This window comes from Ruditapes philippinarum, unplaced genomic scaffold, assembly GCF_026571515.1.
Source record: "Ruditapes philippinarum isolate M1 unplaced genomic scaffold, ASM2657151v2 ctg126_1_1_1_1, whole genome shotgun sequence".
Lineage (NCBI taxonomy): Eukaryota > Metazoa > Mollusca > Bivalvia > Venerida > Veneridae > Ruditapes > Ruditapes philippinarum.
In genome coordinates this window covers 499,968-515,066 of record NW_026858637.1, presented here as the reverse complement: position 1 = coordinate 515,066, position 15,099 = coordinate 499,968, and the positions used below count along the sequence as shown (strand labels likewise).

The 15,099-nt window shown below is 31.7% G+C and overlaps 1 protein-coding gene across 5 annotated transcripts in view; it reads left to right on the top strand.

The window, feature by feature from the left end:
- The window catches only part of LOC132753795 (SH3 and multiple ankyrin repeat domains protein 2-like), a 145,247-nt gene extending 130,350 nt beyond the window's left edge, over window positions 1-14,897 (top strand). For all 5 annotated transcript variants that reach the window (XM_060744314.1, XM_060744315.1, XM_060744319.1 and 2 more), the window contains 4 exons: window positions 4,055-4,188; window positions 5,354-5,525; window positions 5,820-5,909; window positions 8,650-14,897. In XM_060744314.1, coding sequence (XP_060600297.1) covers window positions 4,055-4,188; window positions 5,354-5,525; window positions 5,820-5,909; window positions 8,650-11,525 — 3,272 coding nt within the window. In that variant the 3' untranslated portion in view covers window positions 11,526-14,897. The remainder of the gene's footprint in view (window positions 1-4,054; window positions 4,189-5,353; window positions 5,526-5,819; window positions 5,910-8,649) is intronic.
- Window positions 14,898-15,099: the final 202 nt, after the last annotated feature.

Sequence of the window (15,099 nt, the reverse complement as noted above, 5' to 3'; positions counted from 1 at the left end):
TGGTGTATAGGAAGCTTATATGAAGATCCCGCCTGGTATTGCATTTGGACCCCCTGGGGTCAAGATCAAGGTCACCGTTATTAAAAATAGAAAAATGGTTTCTATTGTAATCAAACTTGTATAGCAAGCTTATTTGGAGACCCCAGTTAGGATTACAATAAATTGAAATATTTCTTTGTACACAGTTGATAGTTTTTGTTCAAATTTGTTCAGACTACTTATTTTTCAAAATGTCAAAGTTGCTGGTGGGGGTATTAATCACCTTCAGTGATAGGTTTGGTTTCAATTAAAATTATATTTTGTAAAATTTTTGAGTTATTGACCTGACAGTTTAGATATTAATGATCAGAAAACTTACTATAAAGTGAAAAGTGCAGACCATGATCAAACAGCAGAGAATACCAGTTGATCTTGGTCTGCACTGGTCAGTATGGTCTGCACTGGTCAGTATGATGCCAGCAGGTTAAGGGTTAAAATAACTAAACATAATAAACGACTAGGTAATATATAGATAAAGAAAGTATCAAAGTGATCAAATTGACTGTATTACTATGTTGAGACAGCTACATATGGTCTATCTATATTCAGACACATTTAATTCCTACACTTTTACATTCTACTTTGATGTCTCTTCCTTTTGACATTGTGATCTGTCAGTGTATTTGACAATAAACTGTCCATTCATTAAATATATTCATCTTAAGTTATTTACATTTAACTTTACAATAAGCTTTAGACTTATTACCTGTAAAACACATTTTTAAGGGTTCCAACCACTTTCTCACATGGATTAAAATGGTCATTATAAATTTTGTTTCATTTCACATAATTATGGGTAAAACTGGTCTGAAATACAGTATATGATTGATAAATTTATCATACACGGCATCAGCTTGGATTCATTGATTGGTCTGGACTCGTTTATTTGATGTAAAAAGATGTAAAATATAATACCAGCTGCCACCAAACCATATATCTGACTTATTCTCACACAAATCACATTTACTATTTAAAGACTTAAGCATTCTTTAATTGTAACAATAATTTTAATTTACCTGTTTAATTTAATAGTATCCAACAAGTAGCCATTGACAGCTAGCTAGTTTAATGAAATTAGTACAATGCAAGGATATTTGTGTGCTTTTTCAGGATTAATTTTTCAATGAATGAATGTAACTTAAATGTGCTGTGTTAACAAATTTAATCAGTAATTGAAGAATTTAGCAACATATTATAGATATGAATAGATTAAGGAGGAAAGTTAAAAAAATGAATATATTCAGGGAGCATGGTAGAAGGAGTAAATCTGTTGACAGTTGCTTTCGTAGGTGTAGTAACTTAGAGGATGATCATTTTGTAACTTCAGGTACAACAATATTGTTATAATTGTACACAATATATGAACTTTTTTATTCTATGAATTTAACCTACAGAAATAAAAACAAAGGTTAATATTACTGTTATGCAATATTTATTATGCCCCGTAACTTGGGGAATGGGGATGTACATTTACTATTGTTCATCAATCCCTCTGTTACCTTGTCTTGCTTTCTGTCTAACCACTGACAAAACAGTGAAATGTGAACCACTGACAGAACAGTGAAATGTTAACCACTGACAGAACAGTGAAATGTTAACCACTGACAAAACAGTGAAATGTCAACCACTGACAAAACAGTGAAATGTCAACCACTGACAAAGCAGTGAAATGTCAACCACTGACAAAACAGTGAAATGTCAACCACTGACAGAACAGTGAAATGTCAACCACTGACAAAACAGTGAAATGTCAACCACTGACAGAACAGTGAAATGTCAACCACTGACAGAACAGTGAAATGTCAACCACTGGCAGAACAGTGAAATGTCAACCACTGGCAGAACAGTGAAATGTTTAAACCACTGACAGAACAGTGTAATGTTTAAACCACTGACAGAACAGTGTAATGTTTAAACCACTGACAGAACAGTGAAATGTTAACCACTGACAGAACAGTGAAATGTTCACCGCTGACAGGACAGTGAAATGTGAACCACTGACAGGACAGTGAAATGTGAACCGCTGACAGGACAGTGAAATGTTAACCACTGACAGGACAGTGAAATGTGAACCACTGACAGGACAGTGAAATGTTAACCACTGTCAGGACAGTGAAATGTGAACCACTGACAGGACAGTGAAATGTTAACCACTGTCAGGACAGTGAAATGTGAACCACTGACAGGACAGTGAAATGTTAACCACTGACAGGACAGTGAAATGTTAACCACTGACAGGACAGTGAAATGTTAACCACTGACAGAACAGTGAAATGTTTAAACCACTGACAGAACAGTGAAATGTTAACCACTGACAAAACAGTGAAATGTTAACCACTGACAGAACAGTGAAATGTTAACCACTGTCAGAACAGTGAAATGTGAACCACTGAAAGAACAGTGAAATGTGAACCACTGACTAAACAGTGAAATATAGGAGTATCTGTGTCTATGGACATGTTTCTTTTAAAAATATTTTTAAGTTGAATTATCACCTGTGTTTTTATTGTAAATGTAACTAAAGCAACACAATAAAGATCAAGGTGTATTACTGTACACAAAGGTAATATATCATAGAGTCACCTTGCTGTCAGTCTTGCTATGATATGGTGAGAAAATAACAATCACAATGTCCAGTCTGTCACTGACCAGCCACTATCAGACAGTTTTACTGTACTTTCATTTGTTAATCAAGAATGTACTTTCTAACTTTTCCTCAACTGAACATTGGCAATTTTGGCGAATTAAAGGGGAGTTGAATTTATCAGTGTTTTGTATATTTATTTTATGTGATAAAAATAAATATGTAATGGATAATTTATATTACATGTAAAACAGGCAATGTCCTAATGATATTTGAAAGTGATTTGTATTATGCAGATAGACAAAAGTTTATGTATTGGTTAAGTTTCTATGCAACATCTCATCTTGCATCTCTTCTATCAGATTAATGGAACAGTTTCATTATTTTGTATTGTGCTGATTGATATATGAAGTCAGTTTAGATGACTATGTCCAAATCTTTGTCTGACCAGTTCATACATCATGTTGTCCATCAATTCTCCTATAGTCATCTACTAAATTATTCATTTTGGTATCTTGAAATTGCTACAGCATAACCTTACAGCTGATATATTAACCTTTCAATTAGCATCACAAACTAATTTATTTAAGCAAAGATGTTGTAAATCAGTCCATTTTAACAGAGAGTGATTGAACAATTTTTAATCAAAGTTCTGTGAGAAATCTTAATACACTTCAGAGATGCCCTTCAAAAAATGCATGCATATGTTATAAATCCATATAATGTTCAGACTGTGGACAAGTAACTTAATATTATTAATGAATGTATTTCTGTCATTTTATAATAAAGAAAAAAACTAGTAAAGCTAAGAAGAAAAATATTTTTTTCAACCTGTACTACATATTTTGTCCACAATCATTTACTGAAAATATGATGAAAACTGTTAATTATAAAGAATCTTCAATCATGTAAATAATACCCTATCATAGAATCTAAGCCTGCTTAAAAGATTAGAACATAAGAATGCAAGAAAAATGGTTGTTTTCTTAACAATAATGTAACATTTTATCTTAAAATACTTGATTTGGGAAGTTATTAACAGTTAGAAGCTAGGATTTTAGTATGGGTAACATAGTTCAGCAGGACCGGAATTCTAGGGCCGGGGTGACAGGGGTCAGTGTAACGTTTGAACCGTTCAGTTCAGGTACTTTGAAGCATACACTTACTTGTTGCTATTGATGTCATATATACATATATAGTCACACATTAATCACAAACTTCTAATGTTCTTGTTATCTGAAAAATAAAATTAGCTTATCTTTGAAAAATTTGCCAACATTATTTTAGTTTCCCTAAGTCTTGATTACTTTAACTTATAATAAATTGGTTTCATATATAAATGTGTTTCTTATGAAATGCAAAACATACTATTATTGTAAATATTTTTTAAGACTCATACTAATATACAATATTTTTTTTATTTATTTTCAGCTCAACTCAAGCCAAGTGGAGAATTGGACTTCAGACCTACAGCAGAATTTCCTGCCTTACAGTACCTGGATAGCGTGGATCCAGGAAGTGTATCCGACAGAGCTGGACTCAAAGGAGGTGACTTTATATTAGAGGTATAATTTTCAAATTTTTTCTTATATTTTAAAGAGATTATTTATTGATATATCTTTCAACTATCATAAAGTCATTTAAATGAAACATTATGTCAGTGAAATATAATGTTCTTATTGTAAGGAATAGGGTTTTTCCTTGATTTAAGTTGTTGTTTTCAATGACATTATTTTATTGTATCAGAATGTCTGTTGTCAAAATGTCTGCAATGAAAAACAGATAAGCTTTATTCAAATACATAATATATCTATATTTCTTTTGTAAAACACAATATTGTCCTATATTCTATATACAGTTTCTATTTTTAATTAATTCGCAATCTTGTTCAAATTTACATTTTGTATAATGCTGTTAATACTAAAATTGATGCAGTTTACTGTATTACATTAAGATTGGATTATATTTGAGATGAACCATATAAAGTATGGACAGTTTAATTGATATACAATAAAGCTTGTGTCTTCAACTTTATTATATTTACATACAGGGAGGGACATACCTTAGTTTGGTTTATTGCCAACTTTTATAGGTCACATTGATAAGTCCTCAATAACTAAAACTTAGATTGCTCATGGTTAGAGATATGAAATTAAACTGCGTTTGAGCCTTATAGATATGTGCTACTGTTTATTTTTGACACATACTTTGGTACTTGGACCATTTTATCTTATAATAAAGCATTTTGTATCAAACTTTATCAAATTGAAGTCGGTCATTGAAGTAAAAATGTGAATTCAACATTTTTTGGGAAGTTCAACATATATAAAGATAAAAACTGTTCCTGTTTTTACTTCCTTGAATTGCAAATAGAGTTAGTTATATTAGCACATCATTAAGTATTTACACCTGTTTAATGCATTTTTGATATGTAATAAGTATTTACATATATTACCGGTACATTGTACATGTAAAAATATTGAATGCCCAAATTTAGAAGTCTTTTTTTTATAAATTGAATTTTAAGCACAGATAAATATTTGAAAAAACTTCTTTTTGCAGGTTTAAGTTAGTTTAGCTAGTGGTTGTAATGACTAAGTTATGCCTTCAGGATCTAAGCAGTCCAGGCTACTCAGATTTTAAAACTTTATAGTGTTATACCTCATAACTAAATTAAGAACCATTGTTAATTTGAAGATAATTTGAATTTCTAAAAATAACCAATTTCAGATCAATGGAGAGAATGTTGTGCGAGCATCACATGATCGTGTTGTTCACTTGATTCGCAGCACTGGTGACACACTAGCCATGAAAGTTGTTACTGTGAAACCAGCCAGTAGGTCACAGGACTGGTTTGTTCATCAAGACAAATCATTGACAATGCCGAATAGGAAAAAGAAAGGTAAGTTGTCAGTACAGAAATAGAAAGTTTTTATAGTCTGACCTTAATTCTTCCAAATCTTGTATTTCTTGATACAATAAAATACTCAAATATAAGACTGTCAATAAATGAGTTTGATGTCCATGGAAAATATAATTGTTAATTGCTGAATGCTCAAATAATCTGATCATATTTTTGCTAGATCGCTTTCTGAATGTGGGTTTGGTTCAGCATTTAAAGATGTAATGCATTTAACTTAGTTGATAAAGTACAGTTTAGTTATTAACGTCTAGGTTTGAATATCTGTATTTTCAGCTCCTGCCCCTCCACAAAGAGACCCAAGGACTTCCTTGTCAATGTCAAGGTCAGAAGGTCAAGCAATCAGTGATGAAATGGCTGCTATGGGTAGGTCTTCAAAATATTGTATACATCTTAATGCCCCATATAAGTAAACTTTCTGTCATGCCACCAGTATTGAACCAGGACATTCTGTGCATATTTCTGTGTAGCTTGACCAGACAACTGCATGATTCACATACAAGCAGAAATAATACACACATACCACCAAATGCCAGACCAATTACGGCACAGCGCCTAGCAGACTAGTCCTGAAAACATAGCCATTGCATATTTATATGCATATATATATAAAAAGTATGTTTTGGGAAATGCAGAGTACAAAGTTCTTTAATTTTTTATACGTTTATTTCTGTTAGCGCTTTCAAATGTTTCTACATATCTTCAGACAGTAACGTATAGTCTAAACTATATAAACTAAAAATTAAAGAACTTTGTACTCTGCATTTCCCAAAACATACTTTTTTTATACATGAGATCCACACAAGGAATCGAACTTCTTTTTATATATATATATATATATATATATATATACATATATATATATTTACACGTATGTATATATATATATATATATATATATATATATATATAGATAAAAATTATAATGTTTAAGAAATAACAAACTCTATGTAAATTCGGTAGCGCTTTCAATGCTTTCTTCGCATATCTTCAGCCGAAACTTTAATAGATTAAAGTTTCTGCTGAAGATATGCGAAGAAAGCATTGAAAGCTACCTAATTTACATAGAGTTTGTTATTTCTTAAACATTATAATTTTATCTATTTGAACACTGCACAAGGAACATTTATCACGTTTTAATATATATATATATATATATGGGTTTATAGAGTGAGCACATTTGTATACTTTTGCTACTAGTCATCCATGAGCTAAGGTTGTTGACTTCAAACTTTCCTTTCACCACTGGGGTTTTAATCCTGCCAGGGACTTTGAATTCTTTCATTTGAGAAAGCTATCCTGTGCTTATGGAATTTCAGTGGTTCTTCTGGTGGATGTAGACTTCAGATGCTCACTCATGCCTAAAATAAAGAGGAGCACCTGAGATCTTCCTTCACCAGCAAAAGCTGAAAAGTCACCAGTTAACCTGTCCTTGTGACTTAAAACCCATCTACATTCATACTATTGTCTGCTCAAATTAAGTATTTTGATACTGAGATCCCTTTAACTACTAATAGGCTGACATAAATCAAGACAGGACAACAATGAAAGGGTTAAAATATCCAGTAATGACTATTTATGTGGTACATTGCATCTTTCATGTGTGTATACCCAGTCATCTTGTGTACAATCCACCCTCAACCACCTCCCCCACCCCCAATAAAAAAGATAAAAAGAATTAAAGAAATTGGTTCTAGATGAATAAGAATTGCTTTACAGCACTTGAATTATCTCTTTCATCTGTATACCTGTCCAATTATGTGAAAATTTGTGTAATGTTATCACAGCTTAATATTTTTGAAATCATGCATATAATCTCACTAGGTTTGAATAAGATTTGTCAAAAGAATATATATGGTTGAGCTGTATTTAGACCAAAACTTGCTAAAGATGACAAATGGACTTGTCCATATTTGAATTGGAAACTGTTCATTTCTTAGTTTTATGGATTGTGGTATAAAAGAAATAAATAGATTTTAGTATTCAACAAATTATTGCCAGCAGTGCTAACATAACTTACTTTTCAAAAAAGTTTTGTTTCTACTTACAACTTCCATTTTGAAACTATATAAACATTAGTTTTAAATTGGAAACTTCAAATTTCACTTGAAAACAAATTTTGTGGCAATATTATCCTGTTAAGTTTAGTTCAAACTAAAATCTTGAAATGCATATATGTTATTATTAAAAACAGGATATCAAGCTGTTTTACAAAAATCTGCATGGAATGGTTTTCAAATTATAAACTAGGATATATTGAACAAAATAATCCATCATAATTAACTAGATATTCTGTATAAGGGGAGATGATTCAGTAAATGTCCTGGAGTGAAATGTTTTCCGAGTTGAAAATGATATGACTTCCCCACTCTTATCACCTGACATTTCTTCTATTACAGGAATTGTGCAATAAGCTGTTCCCAACATCAATAATCAATATAACAACTTAAATTGCTGTTTGTTTCAATATTACAGTCATATTTGTATTGTAATGAGATTTGCAGTATAAAAAACTTGACATTTCTAGTGAAACAATCAGTATCCAATATTAAGATACTCATCCCAGCAGTTTTAACATGAAACATTTGTAAACATTGATCAGTGAAGAAATGTTGTACTTTTTGTATCATAGCAATGATAAACTGGGGGCATTTGACGTCTTCCTCCACCAGTAAAGCTAGAAGGTGGCCATATGACTAGTGCAGTGTTTGTGTGACTTAAAACCCAACCAACAAAAAAATAGAATATATATTAATATCAAATGCTGATGCTTCATTTGTTTGGAGATTATTGTCTATCCAGGCTTTTAATTGTTGGCACATTTGTGTATTTTTATAGTAACATAAATTGACAATGGATAATTTTAAATTCAGAGGAGGACAAGTTCATAACACAAATTTAGCATTGTAATGGTAACAGTTGGATGTTCTTACATAAAACAGAGACCATTTTCATATGTATATTTCTAAACTAGCTGATATTATTAACACTTGCAGTAGATCTTTAACTTATTTCTCCCTAATTTAATTCCTGCACCAAAGAAAGATATTGACTGAAGGAGCAGTTTTGATAACAATGTATTGTTAATTTCTTTTTTCTATTTTAGACAAACTTGATGAGGCTATTCAGAGTCAGAAAGAGGCTGAAGAAAAAAAGACAGCTTCAATACGAAGTAGAACTGCAGCTAAGCGTGTGTCATGTGTTGATATGGATAACATAGGAATTGATGGTAAACTTGAGAAATCAAAATCAAGAAGCACACCAGATTTATTAGAAAATGAATCTAAACTGCGGAAAAACATAATCTATGCAACCCCAACAGTTCCTGATAAGAAATCCAGTGAACAGAAAAATGTGTATACTGTTCAAGTAGGAAATGTGCCATCTTCTCCAACTGGGGTCCAGATGAGACCTAAAGGTCCTCCACCCCCTCCCCCTGAGGAGACAAACTCTCCAAAGAAGAAGGCACCAAAACCACCAAAAAGTGAGTCAGGAGATTCGTCCTCAAGTGAGGTGGTAACTATAAACACAAGTAAACAGTCACCTTATGCAAGTGTTAAAGTTCTTACAAATAAGGTTGATAGTCCTGATTCACCGTATGAGTCAAGCTTTAGACCAGGTGCTTCAGCCAAATTGAGTGAAGAGCCATCTGCAGGGTCAGGACACAAATCAGGTCACCAGCGCACACCAAGTGCAGGTGCTGTCTTGGTCAAAGAATCTGATAAACAAAATGTATCATTTGCAGAGGATAAAGTTCTGGACCATGCTGCAGGATTTTTAAAGAAACATCCTAATGCAAAACTTCTGATAACAGCAGAAGGGAAAGAAAAACTAAAAAAGAGAAACTCTAGTTTATATGAACCAGAACCTGATTATGATAGTGACAGTGGTGAGGAGAAACCAAATTCTCCGGTTAGAATCCGTGATCCAAAGAAACAGTCTGTTACAGTGATTTCTGTTGGTGAAAAAAGCACTGTTGCACCGCCTCAGACTAAAAGGTACACAATTCACACATCTATTCCTTCAGAAGAGAAATTCAGTGCACAACCACAAGGTTTTGTAATTCCACCTCGACCAGATGGCCCTGCACCAGTTCCACCAGCACCAGGATCACAATCTCCAAAACAGAGAAAGTCAGCTGCTCCTGCTCCTCCTACTCAGTCATCACAGGTAATGACAGTAAAAGCAGAGGTGAATGTGCAACTTCTGCAAAGGCAACAAGATATTGAAGAATCTGAGGCTCCACCCCTTCCAGAAACGCCACCTCCAGATTTTGAAACCACACCTTCACCAAGACAAATACCATCTCAAGAAGCAGCAGCGGCTCCACCTCCTCCTCCACCACCACCTCCTCCCCCAGCACCAAGTTATGACCAGATCATTAAGAGTAAATCTGTTGTGAAAGCAGACTACATTGCTCCAGTTACAGTTCCAACAGATGCTATTGCAGCTGCAGTTGCAAAGAGGCAAGAGCGTATGCAGAATGAGGGTATCAAAATGACAGAACAGAAACCTAAATCTTCTTCACCTGCAAACATTAAAGACTCAAATCAAGCTGCCATCTTGGCGGCAGTGGCTAAAAGACGGGAAAAGCTTGAACAGCAGTCAGAATCGTCTGTGATTGATGATATTGAAAGTAGATTGCAAAAAACAAAGAAACTTCAAGCAGCAAGATTCCAGTTGGCTGGGGCAAAAAGTACCAAGAAAGAGACAGATACAAAAACAAATAACAATGCTAATGGTATTTCTCAAAATAAACTCAATTTTAAAGTTCAGTCAATTGTAAACAAAACAGGACCAGCTACAAAGGAAGCTGCAACAAAAGAAGAATTCAGTTTTAAAGTGAAGCCAGTAAATGTTACTGGGCTTAGTGAAATCAAACCAAAATTCACTCCAAAACCTCTTTCAAAACAAACAAGTGTTACAAACAGTGCCAAAGTTAATACGCAGGAAAGTTTGAAAATTAAACCAACACCTCTTGAGAAAGCAACTCCATTAGGAGTTGTTAAATCTGATAGTAAGATCAATGCAGAAAATAGAACATTAGAAAACTCAGAAAAAGTGAACAATGAGAAAAATGTTAATGGACAATCGGATTACATTGCATTAGCAGAGAAAAGAAGACAAGAGTGGTTGCAACGAAAACAGAAATCTTCAGAATCAAAATCATCATCACCAGAAAAAGAGAAATTACAAACAAAAACAATAGAAATAAAGCCTGTGAATAATAAAGATAAATCACCTCCTGTTTCAGCAAAACCTAAATTAACAAAAAGTGGTGATCAGGCATACACAGAATTTCAGTCACCACAAGGTTTAGTTAAAGTGAAGGCTGTTACTAATATGAATGGTGATATAGATAAAAATGGTACTACAGCAGATTTAAACAATATTCCTCCACCTCCACCAGGATTTAGAGATGGGGGAAATATAGAAAATACAGTTGTGCAATTAGAGATTATTCCCCCACCAGCAAATTTTTCTTCTGACAGTGGGACTGACATGAGTCAACAACATAGTCCAGCATTTTCTCCAGACACAGCAAGTCTTGTTTCTTCTCTGTCAACACTGTCATCATTGTCAGGTGATGGGCGGGGCAATGGATATGATGATGTTATAGCTCCGCCTCCACCAGGTTTTGATGACGGAGATTCTTCTGTGATACCTCCGCCTCCAGAATTTGGAAATGATAATGGAAAATTTAAGAAAACTGGTAAAACTTATAATGACAAACCAGTTGATGAGTGGTTATGTAATGATGTTCTTGATTGGTTGGATAGTTTGAGTATGAGCCAATACAAACCAAGCTTTCAGCGTAATTGTATTGATGGAAAAAAATTGGTAGCATTATCGAGAAATAATTATATAGATCTTGGCGTGACACAGGTTGGACACAGAATGAACCTGGAAAGGTCTATTAAAAAAGCTGCTATTAGGCAAAACAATGTGTCTGATAATATTGTAGCTTCAGAGCGATTATGAAAGTTATGTGAAAATACAAATTTAAATGGAATTTAAATAAAACAAAATGTGTACATAAGACATAGTTTGTTTAAAATATTATGTAAGCACAGCAGATTGAAGCAACAGAGATTCAAAGTATATTTTGTTGGTTCTAAAGATGGTTACGAATGAGTGAAATAAATACAGAAACTGTTACATAGATATTTTTTCTTCTGAGAAAAAATACCAAACTGTGATTGGAATTTATCTGAGATTTCATCAGAATAACTTGTATATCAAAGTGTGTATATTATATATACATAACACTTACTACATGTGTCTTGTGATTAAGTGTAATTTGTTTGATTTAACCATTTTCTTTTATCAGTCCAGTGTGATGGTTGTTTAATTGAGATTCCAGTTGTCTTTTATTTCAAAATAAAGACATAGTGAACAAGAATATAGAATTTAAAGTAAATTAGATGCTGGAACATTATTTACTCTGATAACTAATAATACAGTCAAACATATATTTATATATATACATGCATATATGGTAGATACATTTTTAAGTTGTAATATGTAATCAATATTGTGTGCAAAATATTATAATATATAAATATTTAACATTTTATAGTGTGTATGCTGAAATAAGCCATTTCTTTAATGATGACTAAGAGCATTCCAGAAAATGTTTATGGTTGTGATTTTATGATGGACTTGTCAGAAGTTGTTAGTCCATGTTTACTTTGGAATTTTATTCACTTCATGCATTTATTATAATAGTGATTTTATCATTGAAAATTTCTTGTAGAATGTGATTTTATACACCTTGAAATAAAACAAAGTATGTGAGGAAGAAATTAGTGTTTCAAGAATAAATTTTTGAAACAAACTTACTTAGTAATGAAGTAACTGAATAACGTAAGTGCAAAAAAAGGAGAATTTTAAGGATCTAACAAAATTCTACATAATTTGTGAGGCAAAAGATTGTATATTTTACAATAATTTTTCATTTATAATTTTAATGTATATGGAGACTACTGAATACAGTGTTTTTTGGGGGAAGGGAGAACACTCCAGTTTGAACTGTTACTTCTCACTTTCCAGTGCATTTTAATAATTTTTGACAAAAGTGTAAAATTGAAGCTTTGTTCATATATATTATAAGTTTAGTCATTAACTTGTTCAACCATAGATTTTGTGATGTAATAGATTTGATTAGACAAAAATAGGATAACAGAATAAAGTGAAATAAACATAAAACATTTCCACATTTTCCTTGACAAATAGACTTATACATTAACAATCTGAGTTCCTGTAAAAAATAAGACAGTTATAAACTGATAGAAATTATGCACAAAAACTTCCCTTCAAGGAAATGTCATTTGAGTGTTTTGACAGTTAATTGACAAAAATTACACATGTTTTTGTTTTGGCTGAATTGTTCTTTGTTAGAATGAATAAGATAATAATGAGTCATATATATTGTTTTATAAAACATTGTGTTTCACTTGTAATTGTTTTTTGCCTTGATTAAAACTGTACAGGGCCAATTTATAATTATTTGTCTACTAAAGCAATTATTTGAAGTATAAATTCATTTAAGTAACCACTTTATTTCTGTTTTTATTATCATAGATAAAGTCATCTAGAATTTTTAAAAAGAAATTCTTATTATTTAAAAAATCAGTTTTGACTTTTAATAGATTCTATTTGATTTGCTGAATATTTGTTTCTGAATCATTATCTGTATCCTGTTTTTATTTTACTATTTGTAATCAGGAAAGTATGTTATCCTTTACAGATCTGTTTGTTAATTTTAAATAACATATTTAAAGGGTATAAATCTATATGCATGAAATATTTTTATAAAATTTATAAACAGTAAAATTATGTTGGTTCCATTATTAAATGGTTGATTCCCGAAAAAGTTGTAACATAGAATGTCTCTGATATTTAATACACATGGATAATGTACATAAACAGAATAAAATGTTCCGGAACAAAATATTATTTTGCTAATTTTAGTGGGGTTTTATCCGTTTAGCAATGGTTTGTGCAAGTGCAATTCGTTTTTATTTCGTACAAGTATTTTGGAAGTATTTTTTTTTCAAAATTCAAACATAGATTTTTGCAGCAGATTTATAGCTTTATACACTTTAAATAAATTCACAGTTATACAAATTATATCTTGTAATGCTCACCTGAAGCATGTAATCTTCAGACAGTTGAATCAACATGGTGATATTGAAATGGTGTAACATCTTTGTCAATCTATCTCCATAATTTAGGACTGAGTGTATGAAAATGACAAGTATGTCAATAGGAAAATGACGCTCACCAATTGCCATCATTATCCATCCATATATTTTTGCCATTTCTTAATCTTAGAAGATTGGTATCATATTACAATGGGATATCAGTTAAACAATTTGACTGGTTGTTTTGTTTTCATTTCAAACCAAATGTGCAGGCACATTATTATAGACAGGACATGTCAGTATAACACCATGATACATGTAAATATGATTAGATTATAATGCACTTTAAACTGGCCAGTATAGTTAGACATTTGATAAAAACATATATTTTTCTTTTCCTTGTTCAGTCACTCAAAACTTTACTGAATGGTATAATAACATAATTTTAGAAACATGTAAGATTAAATTGTGTTAGTTTTTGCATGGTGATTAAGTACAACTAATAGTTAAAATATAATTATTGTCAATGTTAAAAAGAGGAAGAAATTAATATTTCTGTTGGTTTTTATATGATCTATGATAAATGTCGTTATGTTAAATGAAAAATGTTTTTAAGTTCATATTTTTAGCGAAGGAATTAAATTTTTTACTTTCTCTCCCTTTAAACTTTTAATTTGTATTTTGTCTTTATTTTATTCACCTTTAAGAGACATTTTTACATGCTCTTTTCCAGTTGTAAAAACATGTTGCAAAGAAAAATCTTTGCACAAAGTGCCAGAAACGCTTTGAAAACAAAATGGATTGCTAAATGAAAATATTTATCCACTTACAAACATAATTTGTGAATACTGTATAAATATAAACCCACATACATTTTAAAAAAGAATACATTATTTTTAACTAATGACTATTTAGATATTTTCTTGACGTTTGTTACTCTAGATACATTCCAGTAATGTTTGTGTATTAAATTTGTTATTCAGTTATTTAGACTGGTTCCCAAAAAAATTGTATTGTACAAAATGATGATTGTTATAAAGTATTATATATAATATATTTTTTTCTGGCGCATTTATGCATAATTATTTAGTAGATGAATTATTGAAGAGATGGCAGGTAAAACTGCATTATTCCAGTTGTTTTGTGTTTAAAAGTAAGAATGAAATTACTTGCCAAGAAAGAGAATAATAAACTTACCTTAACAATATTAAGTTTGTTTTAATTTGTTTATAGATTAGTATTTCTAGCAGTCCATATAGCTCAACAGGGAGAGCAACTAGGGGGTTGCTGAAATCCTCAGACAAGGCAAAAATTATCTGTTACAATTTAGCTAGTAAGACTTATACATAGTATATTGTCTACAAGCACTGTATGTAAAGCAAACATACAATATGTGATTAATGTGTTAC